This window comes from Microchirus variegatus, assembly GCF_963457635.1.
Source record: "Microchirus variegatus genome assembly, chromosome: 16".
In the NCBI taxonomy this organism is placed as follows: domain Eukaryota; kingdom Metazoa; phylum Chordata; class Actinopteri; order Pleuronectiformes; family Soleidae; genus Microchirus; species Microchirus variegatus.
The window spans coordinates 13,276,352-13,291,094 of record NC_139817.1 but is presented as its reverse complement, the minus strand read 5'-3'; the positions used below and the strand labels follow the sequence as shown (position 1 = coordinate 13,291,094).

Here is a 14,743-nt window from a genome sequence, read left to right as displayed (position 1 = left end):
CAAAATTATACAAAAATAGACTGAATTTTCCTATGAATTGCTGCATAATCTGATATGCAACATCTGACATAAATACAGTACGTTGTGAAAATGATGGGAACCACTGGGATGGAACACAAACAATCTCTTACTGCTGCTTTTATTTTGGGAATGTTATTCAGGCTTTTCCCCAAACAGGAAATAATATTTTTATAAGCAGTCATTTATCACTTATCAAAGGCAATGCACCTATCTTTTTTCATATTTTTAAACAGAGCACGGTGATAAACTGACGTCTAATACGTCTAACAGACACTGAGGTTTTCTGTGTTGTGAGCCAAGCTCCTGCTCACAGGAAACAACCTGCTCTGTGGGAAACCGATGGGCCATTTTTCTGCAGGCTCAGTCACAGGCACTGAGTTTTATTTCCTCAGAGGGAGGACATGAGAGGAAGATGAAGGAGGTCAGTGTGAGGTAAATGGCCGGAGAAGGTGGATGAGAAGGTGGACAACCGGCTCTGGGTGAAGATAATGTCAAATTATTATAAAGGATGTAGAGCTGAGGTGAAAACAAGTGTGCACATTGTGATTGCTGAGCTGAATCTTATATTAAAGCTCCAGTGCGTAAAGTTTGCTGATTTTTGTTGTTGTTTTGCTGCTGCATCCTTTCTCTGAAAATGGGCTCTGTCAAGCAAAACTATCAGACCTGACAGAGGGATCGATTCTTTGTATGCAGCGACAGTGTGGACAAGAAGATTTTACTCTTACTTTAAACAGCTGAATAATCAAGCTTTTTCAAGTATTATAATTCACATCCGAAATGTGTCATGGGCACTTTTTATGTTTTCAGTAGTGCTGGGCACCTTAACGGCGTCAACATTAACGCACATTAACGCATGACACGTTTCCATGACGATTGACCAGAAAAAGATGTGCATGACTTCGTGTTTATGTGCTGTCGCACCAGAATCCAGGCACCTTTTACTACTTAGCTCCGTTAGCTCCTTTAGGGCCGTTAGCGTGCTTATAGTCGATCTGGATCGGTCTGATTACTAAACGAAAAGAGCAGTGCTACAAATAACCAGCGTACCTGTGTACTGCGTTTGTACTGCCTCTGTTTTTAAAGTTTTGCGTTACTTTAGAGACTCATTTTAACAATCGGGAGTCACGTAAACATGACGTCACACACGTCTTTTTCCAGTCAGTCGTCATGGGAACACGGCATGCGCTAATGTGCGTTAACGTTGACACCGTTAACTGCCACTGACGAGTTAACATGCCCAGCCAGAACTAGTTTTCAGTCATATCTCCACCTTTTTGCAGTCATCACGATTTACTCGCCCAATGTTGCTGTTGCCTCCGACTGTCATAGAATAGATAGATATGATCGCTTACTATGTGGGGTGCGGTGATGAGTGATAGCTAAACACAGAGAAAATAGTGTGGAGCTGATAGGCTTTTGGGTGAACTTTTTTGACAATGATTTGAATCTAACTTTGCTAACCATAAGTCGAGAGCCTAGAAAAACACGATTTATGTGTATTACTTGTAATTTATGTTCTACACTGTTTTCTGATCTGTTTCGCTGAATAATGGTGTCTTGTAAATCAATGGATGTCAGAGAAATCCACATGGAAGGCAGGAGGAGACGCGACACAGACACATCCCATATTTCAGTGTGGGACAGTAAACTAAACCAGTTTTAAACCGTACTGCAAAAATAAACTGAAAATCTGGCACACTCACCTTGACCAGTTCAAAGGGGAAGCGTTCATGGAAGATGCGATTGATCCTGGCACCACCGGACAACTCCGCCGTGTCGATCTGGTCCCCGGAGCCTTCGATGCACTTCTCAAAATCCACAGAGAACTGCTGCACCATCCTGCAGGGGGAGACGGTAGAGATGTCAATAATATTCATCTACATCTACACCTGGCTGCGCATGTACCTTCAGTTTACACTCACTGGAGCAGAGCCTTGGTCTTGCGTGATGGATCGTCAGGTCTGAAATTCTTGTACTCCTCCACCTCCTTCTCTATGGACAGAAGCTGACTCTGTAGTTTGGCTCGGAGGCCCGGCAGCGTGTCCCGTATGTGGTTGGTCAGTTGCTGTGCAGGTCATATATAGTCCGCGTTAGGCAAAATTAGTCATGATGGGGGAAACTTTATTGCTCTTTTACTCTTTTACACACCTGATTGAGGACTTTCTGGAGGTAGGTAGTGCCCATGCGGTCTGCCAAGTGTCTATATGCAGGATGGGAGAGAAAGAACTTCCTCTCAGCAGCCATGGCAGCATTAATGTCCTTCCTTCCATCAATGTCCTTCTGGCTCCTGTTCACAACACCAATGTAACCTGGACACAGGGGATTTGCAAACTCTTGTTTATAATTTCCTGGAATTGTAGCGAAAAAAAGACCAACAAAGATGCAAATGCTTCTGTATTCTCTTTTTATCTTTGTATTATCTACATCAGAAGTGAGTTTGAACAGCCCAAAACCCAAGAATGACGAGCACATCCAGCAGCCGACCACTGAAAAACAGCTTTTAATAATGTTTAGCTGTTTTCAACCGCATTTTAAGAGACATGGGATATAAAAGAAGGATGAATGAAGGGGAGGAATGAGGGGCAAAAAAGAAGAAAAACATGAATAAATGTCAGTGTATGTGGGTCCAAGTTTTTTTTTAAAGACGCAGAGAAAAAAAGAAAAGGCACATAAAAAAAAACCAGAGTTCAGGTCACATGGATCCCATTTCACCTCCAGTTAAAATTTCTCATGCATCACTCAGTTAAAGGCCGTTTCATGCTCTATAACTAATGGGACCGTGAGCCAGCAGCCTTGTAAATGTGAACATTCACGACATTAGACAGTTAGAGACAGAGCACTGCACAAGAAGAAGGAGAAGGGGGTGGAAAAAATTAAGCAAAAAAAAAAAAAAACAAAGGAGATGGAAAATATTCAAAAGCACATGCCTGGGTCTTAACCAAGAGCAAATGGAAAAGAAAAGCACCACATCAGCACATTGCAGTAAAGGGCAACCCACAAGATACATGCATGTAAGCTCTTTTCCAGGACTGTTATTTTCTTTTTCTTCCTCTTTCTTCCTCTCTTCTCTTCTACCTCTCTGTCTCTGTTTTGATTTCTTCCTCAGTGCTGTTTTATTTTACCCTCCCTCGGCTCCTGTCAGCGGTCGGAGAAGTGAACTTTTTTTTCAGTGCGGCCACATTTTTACCACAAGAGGGAAACAGTGCGTCACCGCCAGAGTGGAGAAGGTGAACGTTTGTGCTCACCCCTCCTGAGTGGAAGCAGTTTATTCTCAAGGATGTCTTTCGCGTCTGTCCCCTCGTCCATCAGGTCCAGTTTGGTGATGACACCAATGGTCCTCATACCTTCATATAAACACAAACACACACACACGGACATGATTTATCAACGGCACTGAACAAAAATGAATAAAACAATCCCCAAATGCTGATTCTAGTTATGTTTCACAAAATTAAAAGTACAATGTTAACACACCAGTAATTCATATTGTCTTAACAAAATGTATTATTGATTCATTCATTCATTCACTAATTCATTCATTCAATGAATGAATGAATTAGTGAATATAATTATGTGGCATTTTAATGTCAGTGATGAATGTCAAACCTGGGTTTATTACGTCCATATTTAGGGTCCTACATTATTCCAGAAAAAGATTTGTTGGAAATTATAACCTTAATTGTTATTCATCATCGTTTGGAACAAGGTAGAGCTGCAACTAACAATTATTTTCGTAATCGATTAATCTCTCGATAAATCGGTTGGTCCATGAAATGTCAGAAAATGTTAAAAAAAAAAAAAAAAAAAACTTTGATCAGTGTTTTTTCAAACCTTCCATGTTCTTCAATGTCTTGTTTTGTCCACAAACCGAAATGATTCAGTTTGAATGATTTCTTTATGTGGAGCAAAGAAGCTAAAACAATCAGAAATCATGTTTTAATCATGAAAAAAGCTTCAAACCGATTAATGGATAATCAAACTAGTTGACGATTCATTTAGTAATCGATTAATTGTTACAAGTTGTAACTAAACAAGGGCCTTTCTGCACGGAGTTTGCATGGTCTCCCCATGTGTGTGTGTGGGGGGGGTTCTCTATGGGTTCTCTGGTTTCCTCCCACAGTCCAAAAACATGCAGATTTGGGCAAATTGGATACTCTAAATTGACTGTAGGTGTGTCCATGTGATGGACTGATGACCCCACCTATCGCCCTATGTCAGCTTTGAGATTGGCACAGCACCTTTTTGTTAAACCTTTTTTTGTTATTTGCTTGGCACCTCTGGTGCGGGATTTTTACCTGGCTGTCTGAGTTCTGTTTTTTGGGTCCCATTCCCTGTGACGCCATGACACCTGCAGGCTCCAGGGGAGATTTGCTATGCTGGCTGCTAATCACTCCCGGGCATGTCAATGTAACATATCTGGAGGGAGTGACTGAGCTGGAGCCTGGACGCCAAACATACAGTAAGCATTTGAATTTGGATGCAATAAAGAGTTAAAGATTTAACCCGTGACTTGTCCATTGTTGGATTTTAACTGAAATACACTGGCCTGTTTTAATGCTGTCAATTTATTGAGCATATTTTTTAATTCTGTCTTTTTGGATAAAGATTTGCTGAATATTATGACTCTTATGAAGCTTTGGTTAAGTGAAGCTTATGATAACAATTCTAAAATGAGCGTGGCTTTATCATCTTTGATACTTGAATCTATAAAAGATTGTAAAATGTGATCATTTCTTCTTGATCTAGAGTAAAAAAAAAGAACAGCATTTCCCCTCTAAAACACATTGGAGTAGAGGAATAAACTTCTGTGCTTTACCCTGAGGGTCGACCTCTTTGGCAATCTTTAAAGCGTCAGAGTTGGCCAGATCAGAGTTGGCCGGGGACACGGCCAGCATCAGGCAGTTCTCCTTGGTGACAAACTGCGTGAGCATCTCTTTGATCTGAGACTCAATGTCTGCAGGTTGGTCGCCCACGGGCACCTTGGTCATTCCTGGCAGGTCCACCAGTGTCAGGTTCAGAACTGTGGAGAGGAAATGAAAAGAAATAGGAGGAAACTAAACCAACAAGGAGAATTAAATGAAATCTTTCTCTGGTTTTAAAGTCAGATGAAAGAATAAAACGCGTTAATCGCAGCGTACTAACTCACCATTAGGGGAATAGACACGCAGGTTTATGGGCACAGGTGAGATGCCTTTGTTGGCCCCCGTGGCGCGGTCAGTCTCCGCCTCGATCTCCTGCCGCACTTCATCAAAATCAATGAACTTTTTGCCTTTACAGTGGAGAAACTCTGCATACTCTGAGGACACAGGGACAGGAAACGCATTCATGAAACTCAACACCCAGCAGTAAAAAATAGACATTCAAAATCAATGAGGAATTCCAAACATAGCAGCTTTGGTACACACTTTAAACTTGAATACAGCCTCATTTATTGAGTAGGCTATGCGAAAAGGCTTATCAGCATACCCTTATACAGCCTAATGAATTGCTACCATGGCAACACAAGGATGCTGTCGTCATCTCTGCAGTGACTGGAATGGAAAACGTGTTGAGGGACTGATTTCCCCTGGTGAAATTTGAGTGGAAATGTTGTGTTTGGAGTCCACAGGGCAGAATGGGAATAAATTAAACCCGGATGGACTCTGTATTTATTTGTAAAAATGTTGAACACAGATTAATTTCAGTGTCTTCATATGCAATTCAATTAATGACCACTAGAGGCTGGCTTGAACCATTTTTTTCTGTGAAAAGGTGATTCTCCAACTACTACAAACTACTGTACGTTTGCTGTTTTCTGCTTTATTTTTGAATGAAACTAAGGCTTTGAAAAGTCTTGAACAATCTCTTTATCATGTAAAATCACCCACAGATATTACACATCAGGATAAAACTTAATTATTTTTCCTATGAGCTAAACGACAAGCGCTTGACTGGATGTTTTTTACCTGTGGGACAGGTCATGAGCTGCAGAACCAGAGGGCGACGAGTCACAATGCCAGAGCCACGAGGGAGGAAATCCCTGTAACACAACAGACACACAGCTGTCAACTATATGGTTACAGGTGAGTAAAGGCAATAAAAGCAGGAACGTTAACAATATGAATCATCAAATGACTGAAAAATCAAAAGAGAACGAGTCTTGAGCATCTCAAGGCTTTTGTGATGATTTGAAGCATCATCCTCTCAGAGAGTCTGTGCCAAGAGTGAGTGACTGTGTGGGTGTGTGTTGTGTGTGCAGTGCAGTGTAGAAATGTTCATTTCATTTATCACACAAATCCATGAGTGAAAAATGCTTAAAATCATCACGACAAAGTGAGGTTTTGTGTATCAACCATGCAACGCACAGAAATGCATACATTACACGTCAGCTGACTGAGGTGTGAAGTGTGTGTTTATACACATGATTCCCCGCCAACGTGTACAAGATGCTGATTATGCAACGCCAATGTCAGCTCGCCACTGGCACCGTGTGTTCTCATCATCCTGCCGACATGACTGCTCTCATTCAACGATGATCGTGTGTGTGTGTGTGTGTGTGTGTGTGTGTGTGTGTGTGTGTGTGTGTGTGTGTGTGTGTGTGTTTACAGCAAGACAACAAGAGCAGTCAAAGACACACACTGCAGTTTTTAACCTCACAATTTGTGTTATTTGCTTTACTTCCTTTTAAAAAAACATGATGACAAATGTTTGTGTATGTATGTGCATATACAGTATCCGATTAAAAAAAATCAACACTAATAAGCTGAAGAACATATAATATAAAAAATAGCTGAGATTTCTGTGTCAGATTTCTGCAGCAAAGCCTGAGGCAGTTTGGACACATGAGACATGAATAGACACTTTTGCCCTAAATCATGACCCTAATAAGGAAAACTCATGTTAAACATTGGAAAATATTTGTGTTCTGACGCTCTCCTTCAGTATTGGGCCTTTGGCCATTGAATATTTAGGATTTTGAAGTTTTAAAGGACCAGTAAAACTTTTTTTTACTGGTCTATTATTTCATTTCGATGCAAACATAATGAGCTTTTCAGCCACGGCACTTGTTACTTGTTGTCATTTAATAATAGTTAAATGTAAAAATGCAGCTGCACTGTATCTAGATCTGAAACCTTATGACTGTAAGTAACACCTGTTTCTCTGCGATCATGTGACCACAAGATACAGGTCCTTTGTACGCCTCATTGTACATTCTATTGTTTGCACTTTCATTTCCACTTTCATTTCCACTTATTCAAGCCTTTGTTCCCGTTTTCTTCAATTTACCGACATAAAATTGGGGAAATTGGGAGCGACAAGTCAGATTGGTGCAGCGTTATCTGTGTTATATTCCATATCACAGTATATAGAATCAGTACCAGTTCAGTGTTAGTGGCAAAAAAAAAAAAATCAATCATGAGCAATCCATTTATGAATGTGATACAAGATTATGAACTCAATCAAAGTGGGCCTTTCTGGAGATTCTCGTAACAAACGTAATCCTTATTCCAACCTTCAGCGAATGTATGCATATACCAACATATACATATATGCTGTATATATTTACATTATAGAGTCTGGTGTTCAGCTACAGCCTTGTACAACAAAATAAAGTGCATGTGGATCGATACCACTTTCTCTGGTCAGTTACGGACACCAATATCACAACCCTGAGTGTCTGCTGCAGTCGTTTCACATGTTTTAAACGACCAAACTTCTTTTTTCCAAAAACATTTATACTGATGTATTACCACCAAGCTATAACCAGCCATTTCAAAAAAACATAATGCTTCAACTCTGTAACACATATTCCGTTCCGTGCCTGAACAGTGATCCAGTTAAAAAGCTGTTACATGTTGACAGCCAGTGCTTAGTGAAGCCAGTATGTGATGGTTAGGGATTTTGTGTCAAATTACATTTTATGTTTTCTTTTCCATTCCATGGCAACTGAGTATAGTATTGACTTGAGTATCGTATGGACTCCTCCCTAAAGGAAACCCGTCTGTGTGGGACTGTAGGTTTGTGTGTGTGTGTGTGTGTGTGTGTGTGTGTGTGTGTGTGTCTGAGCGAGAGTGACTGTCCCTCTCTCCCACTTGGACACATTTACGAGGAGACAGATGGTCTTAACTGGAGGTCTTCTTCTCACTTCACTCCTCCCCTCCAACTGCCACCACAAGAAGACTCTCTCTCTCTCTCTCTCTCTCTCTAGTGTGTGACACTCCTCTCTCTACATCACCCGGTTAATTCATCTGTGACCTAATCCAGCTAAGAGGTTGACACCATCCAATCCCACCACCCCACGCCTGCAGCCTCATGGGTTTTTATCTCCGCAGTGAGGTGGGGAAAATGTTTCCTTTTAAAAAAGCAAAAAGACAAACACTCTGCACATGAGATGCACACAGACAATCGGACTGTGAGAGAGACAAAAGGAGCAGGCAAGGACAAGGACAGAGAAATGTGATAGTCATGGAGAGTCTGACACAGTTCATTCAACAAATATATTCGTAGAGTTGCTTTGTGATCACTCTTTTATTATACTGACTGGATATTTATGCTTTATTTCTTTTATTGTGTAAGATCATTGGTTCCATGTATCTCACATAAAAGAGAAATTTAATCTCAATCTCTTGAGTCTGACTCCAGTCCGACTGTATCCCGATCAGATTATTTTGATGTGTTAATATGCCTTTGAGAAATTCAGTTGAGTACAAGAACAGTCTTACAGATTTACATGTATTTTAAGAGTCCGCCTGTAAAATAATACATACTAAATAATAATATGGTGCAAATGTAATCCATAAACTGTTGTTTTATTGTATGATGTTTGCCATTAACTCCCTTTGGTTGCATAATGTAAGCGTGAGACTTTATACTTTATAGAAAGATGATATAATCACTTCCATGTACAAATATCTCATCGTTTATACAGAAATAAAAAATAGATTCTCTTTGTTTATAAATGTTATACAACAGCTTACAAACACCTGTGTTGAATTATTTCCACACAGACACTCTGATCCTCGTCTAATCCCGCTCTCGTGCATTCAGCAATAACAAACCTGACAGTTTAGTGAGCGAGGAGCAAAAGACAGACAGAAACGTTTGAGTCAGTGAAGGATGAGGACGCTGTGATGGTGAATAATGCATTAACTCGCACAGAGAGAGTGAGAGCCAATGGAAACGCTGGATGCTGTGTTCCAGATAAGAGCAGAGCCAATGGGAGAGTGTAATAATGTCGCTGTGGTCACAAACACAGATTAGTTGTAATCCTCTGTAACAGTGTCCTGTCTTCCTCTGTCTCTCACAGGCAGCTCTCTTACTCTTACTGTGACCCTTAAAGTTCATAATTCAATCTTATTTATTTGTTAGAACGCAAGTGGATACATACATTATTTTTGTTGATGTTAAAGTGACAAAGATCAATTCAAATAAACAGCAGATAAATTAAAGATAAATGATTGTGATCTTTAAATATAAGTTGAATTCATTGGAAAATATTTTTTGTGGACTTTTTTTTCAACTGTGCAAATAATCAGGCCTCATCTACTGGAGAAAGTGAATATTTAATTTTCTCCTGTGATTAGAAATCAATGCTGTGGTTCCTTTTAGGAGGGCTTTTAGATTTACAATTGATTAAGATGCTGAAAATCTCAAGAGCTCAGATTCAGTCTCTCAGACGTGTAATTATGCATCACAATTCCATGAGAACGCAAGAAAAACATACATTGTACATTTTCTGTAGTTTTTTTTTACTCTGTTATTAATATGATGAGTACTTTTCATCATTTATGAGTCATTAAAGCATGAGCTGTCTTTGCTGTGTGTCTACTACTTCTACTCATCAGAGTATACGCAGCACTTCTCTTGTGTTATGTAATACGTGAAACCAGCGATAAATCATAAAGTTAATCTCAACGTGGGGGTTGGTATTGTGATGGCAGCAGCTGCAGCTGCAGTGGTGGTGTTTGTGTGTGTGTGGGGGGGGGGGGCATCTGTGTTGTATTTTTATGTTCCTGGGTTGTGCCGGTGCCAGCAGCCTTGGCTGATAAGGAAGTTTTTCAGTCGGTTGAGGTGTGCACATTTCCATGTTATGGTCAGCTATAATCCAGACCTGATTGAAAGTAATCTGAGGAGTCATTTAATTCTCTGTGACAATATTTATTATGATACAAAAATAAACATTTTTCCTTTTTTTATATGTGTAATAGCATCTAAATCGTCTAAAAAGTGTGTTTTCAGTAGTTTTAGGTGTAGCAGATGTGGTGCTGATTTGGTTGTATTTTTCAAAGAGCTGTCCTTGGTGCTGAAACTAAAACCCATGTAGCTGAGAGGAGGCCGTCAGCAGTGTTTCTCTGTTATCTACACTAGCTGTGATGCCCTAATGCGCTGAGCAGCACATACAAATACACTGAAGGGTAATACATTTAACATAAAATCAGTTTGTTTTTGTTTGCTTTTCATCAATATTATCCTTGTGTTGTTGTTTTTCGGTTACTCGGGTAAAACAAAGTAACTTAAATTCCTCTAAGGCCCATTTTCAAATTTGTTAGAAGTGCAATAATAAAAATAATCTATAATTAAATCTACAGCTGACAGGTATCAATGAAAGCAAATGAATCACTTGTCTCTGTTGCTGCAGGTACTATTTCCTGACACAACGTGAATCACTTATATGACTACATTTGACAGAGAAGAGTGGCTCCTCTGCACTAAGGACACGTCATAAAAGCAGGATGTAATATCAGCAAAGGACACAACTAATTTGATTAGTCTCCTCAAATGCTGTTAGCGTAGAACATCCCAACATCAATTCTAACTTCTTGGCTGGCTGTCGTCCAGAATCACACCTGCCGAACAGTGCGCCTTCATCACAATCTAAGTCCAATCCACCTGAGAGGAACGGTGTCACATATTAGGAGGAAGCACATTAGAAACCATTTTCACAAGGTTTGCATTGTTCCTGTCGCTCCAGTTGTGTGTTTTTCATGTGTTGTGTTTGAAATATGCTGTTAAAAAATGTACAGATAAAAACGTATAACATGATACAGTCCAAAAAACAGCAAAAGCTTTTTTAGCTGAGTCATGTTTGGGGTTTTTATTTCTTCTTTTTGAGGGAAAACGATATCTGTTACACAACTGGAGAAATGTGTCTTTGAAATGACTCGACACAAATGTGTTGCTAACAGCTTCATCGTTTATAAATGGCCTAAAATGACTGAATCAGACTAATATTGGTATTGATAGATATATCGTCCCATCCCTATACTGTCTTTTTGTTAGATTTATTTTGCAATTAACTGCCCTGAATATCATAAAAAGTATATTATCCACTAAGGGCTTGTGAAATCACTTTTATTCATATAAGACTTATACAGGACGAGAGCTGTAAGAAAGAAGAAATCAGTGCTACATTCTGTCCAAAATCAGTCACAATGCTATTGGGTTCTATCAAAAAATAAATAAATAAATAACAGCTTAATAACAGACAGCCAAGTGACATTAAACAACTTTCTGAGAGGCTGCAATGTGGAGGGGAAGATAGAGATGGAGAAAAGAAGCGTTGTGATGTGTGAACACACAGCGTATTGTGCTGAAAACAAAGAATCAATGTGGAAAGATAAGGGTGGGGGGAGTGGAGGAGGAGGAGGAGGACCTGGGTCACTGCAGTGGGACTGTAGTGTGCTAACATTAACCCAGGACAGGGTCTGCAACAGAGACTGCAGTCCACTCCTCACACGTGCATGCAAGATATGGATCATCTGCTACATTGTGATGTGATGTTCCAGGTTTCTCCTCCGTTTTAACTACTGCTCCTCTGGGTGAAGCAATGTAATTAGGCACAAGCTGTTGCTATGACGACAGCTGAGCCAGCATGATACATGGATAAGTGTAAAAATTGTGTTGTAATAGTAAAAAAAAAAATGTCTTTAAACATTTTGACAAGGAAACCTTCCTAAGAGAAATGTTCATGCCCATAACTATAAAATAAAAATAAATAGATTTCAGGTCATTTAAGTGCTGCCATAGATTCAAAAAAGGGGAACTTTTTAATACATGAAACATTATTGACAGATCTAAGGGTGTAATGCTGCTGCTGTGCTGCTGCTGCTGCTGCTGCTGCTGCTGCTGCTGCTGCTGCTGCTGCGTGTGAAGAAAAAGTTGAATAAAGCTCTTTCTGTTCATACAGAGCCATAAAATGTGACCTGCTATTTGCACTGACTTTTAAAATAATAATTTTCCTTCCACATTTTTGAAAGCTTTTTATTTTTTTTATTATTATTATTATTATTATTATCATTATTATTATTATTATTATTTTATACTTTATTTAGCCAGGAAAGTCCCATTGAGATATAAGATTTCTTCTTCTTCCAGGGAGTCCTGGTCAAGATAGCAGCATAGACAGCACTAATAGTTACAGAAACAAGACAATTTCATTATATTAAACTCACAGCAGAATATCAAAGTTAAAAGGAGGTTATTAGAAGAGAGTAAAGTGCAGAAGTATACAGGCCATACCTACAAGACCCTCATTACAGGTCTGTGGTACATAGAAGGAGAAAAGTAGTTGCTGATGCGATATATGTACGACAAGAGGCTACATCTGTGTGTAGATTAGATTAACAGCCTGACATGTAAACAGAAGGCCCTGTGCTGCATCTACTACCTGTTAAGATGGGGATTAGCCAAGAAGTGGCCAAGAAGTGCTCAACTATTGTGTCTCTTCTGCTGCTAAGCAACAGAAGAGGAAGAAAAGAGACTGCACATAATGAATGCACTGTGTATGAACGTATCGATCATTTATCCGCTTGCATTGTCATAACTTTGTTATTCCTTATCCTCTTTAATATTTAATTCCTGTACTTTATTCTTCTGTGTGTATGTATAGCTGTATCTCATCTTTCTTATTTATATTTTAAGAGTTGGCGCTGTAACACAAAAACAAAGTTTCTATCTATCTATCTATCTATCTATCTATCTATCTATCTATCTATCTATCTATCTATCTATCTATCTATCTGTGTCTGTTGATATTTTGTCATAGAACTCCATTGTGAGGAGGGAGCACTGTATTCAAATACTGCTTCATCACACATGAAAACACGCTCACAGACAACATTTGTGAAATCAAAGAAAACTGAGCTGACAGACAGTTGAGCCACTGACACCCATGTTGTTGCCTGTATGAGGTATAAGCTTCGCTTACAGCATAAGCACTGGCAGACAGATGGATGAGCTGAGCCTGAAGGGCTCAAAGCTCAGGTGGACTCTCTCTCTCTCTCTTTCTCCTGCATTCTCTCTATCTCACTTTTTCTCTCTGCAAGGTCATACTGCAGCATAACGGATCAGATTTATTAGATATATTCGTTCTTTTACATCATCTTCTTCCGCATCAGCTCATTAGGAGCCATCCATTCCTCCCCTCTCTGTCTGTCATGATTGAATTGACTGTAGACAAAAAAAACTGCAGCCCTGACACATCAACAACATCACATCCAGTAAACTGCCTGTGTCTGCTGGACAGGAAGTCTGTTTCCCCCTCATCGATCATTACAAACATGAAAATCAAGACATGTACAAAGATGTTACTGTATTTCTTTCTGCAGAGGTGGTTTATTTCCTCTGGTCCCATGCATGAATGCACCATGTACTTTAGTAGTGAACAGATGAACTTCACCAAAAAGGCCTAACACACCACTTCTCTGTGTGAAAGAAGGGACATGAAAGTGCGAGATATTTGGACACAAACATTGACTGACAGTCTGTGAAGCCTGTGTGTTGGATTTAAACCTGAGTGAAGGAAGAGAGAGAGAAGGGGGATGGGGACAGCTGAGATGTGCGGCCGAGGCTTCCATGACGCACCAGGAGCGCACGGACACGCAGCGAAGCTTGGAGGAGAAAGCGACTTACTTCCCGACGAAGTTCTCCAGAACCGAGCTCTTCCCCGCACTCTGGCCGCCGACCACTGCGATCTGCGGCAGGTCCAGGTTTGCGTTCTGGCCGATGGCGGAGAAGGCATCCTGCATGCGGTTCACCAGAGGAATCAAATCCTCCATCCCCCGGTTCCCCATCCTGGCGGTGCAGTGAAGCTGTCTTTCCTCTTCAGGGCCAGGGAGGGATTTATTTCTGATTTCTCTCCTCGTCCCTCCTCGCGTTCAGAGCTCACTTTCCTCTGGTCTCCCTCATTGACTGCGCCTCCTCCTTCTCACTGTGTCAGATCACCTCCGCCTGGACGTGAACGCTCCTCTCCACCAAGCACCGCAGGGGGGAGGAGGAGGATCTCAGGGGAGAGCCCTTCAGTTCCCCTCTTTCACCACGCGGTGGCGACAATGGGCTGCGTTCACTGGCAAATTGTGCTGAGCAATGTCCAAGATCTTAGAAAACATATAACACATAACAACAAAATAAATAAACTATACTATATCATATAAAATATACCTAGCTTGAATAATATTCTAGTACATTGTATTTTAACTTTTTAAAGTCGTATTTTTAATATCTTTCGATATTGTACTTTCACATATGTGGAAATGCATGTTTATTATCTTTAGGAGTAGAAATTTTAGTATTGAACCCAAACATCCACATCCACCATATATATATATACTTAAAACTGTTATATACAAAAATCATCAAATGTACTGAATGCAATCGAATGCAATCAATTTTCTCTATTATCTCAAAAATTATGACTTGGCCATGCATTTTTATTTTCCATGTGACGTAAACAAGCTACCATGTT

The 14,743-nt window shown here is 40.0% G+C and overlaps 1 protein-coding gene across 1 annotated transcript in view; it reads right to left on the bottom strand.

Annotated features, from left to right (window-relative positions):
* dnm1a (dynamin 1a) overlaps positions 1–14,072 on the bottom strand; it is a gene marked incomplete at both ends in the record, with an annotated part of 49,381 nt that extends 35,309 nt beyond the window's left edge. Inside the window, 8 exons of the mRNA XM_083902350.1 lie at positions 1,725–1,860; positions 1,944–2,086; positions 2,170–2,330; positions 3,267–3,365; positions 4,838–5,041; positions 5,168–5,317; positions 5,967–6,040; positions 13,912–14,072. Coding sequence (XP_083758476.1) covers positions 1,725–1,860; positions 1,944–2,086; positions 2,170–2,330; positions 3,267–3,365; positions 4,838–5,041; positions 5,168–5,317; positions 5,967–6,040; positions 13,912–14,072 — 1,128 coding nt within the window. The remainder of the gene's footprint in view (positions 1–1,724; positions 1,861–1,943; positions 2,087–2,169; positions 2,331–3,266; positions 3,366–4,837; positions 5,042–5,167; positions 5,318–5,966; positions 6,041–13,911) is intronic.
* Positions 14,073–14,743: the final 671 nt, after the last annotated feature.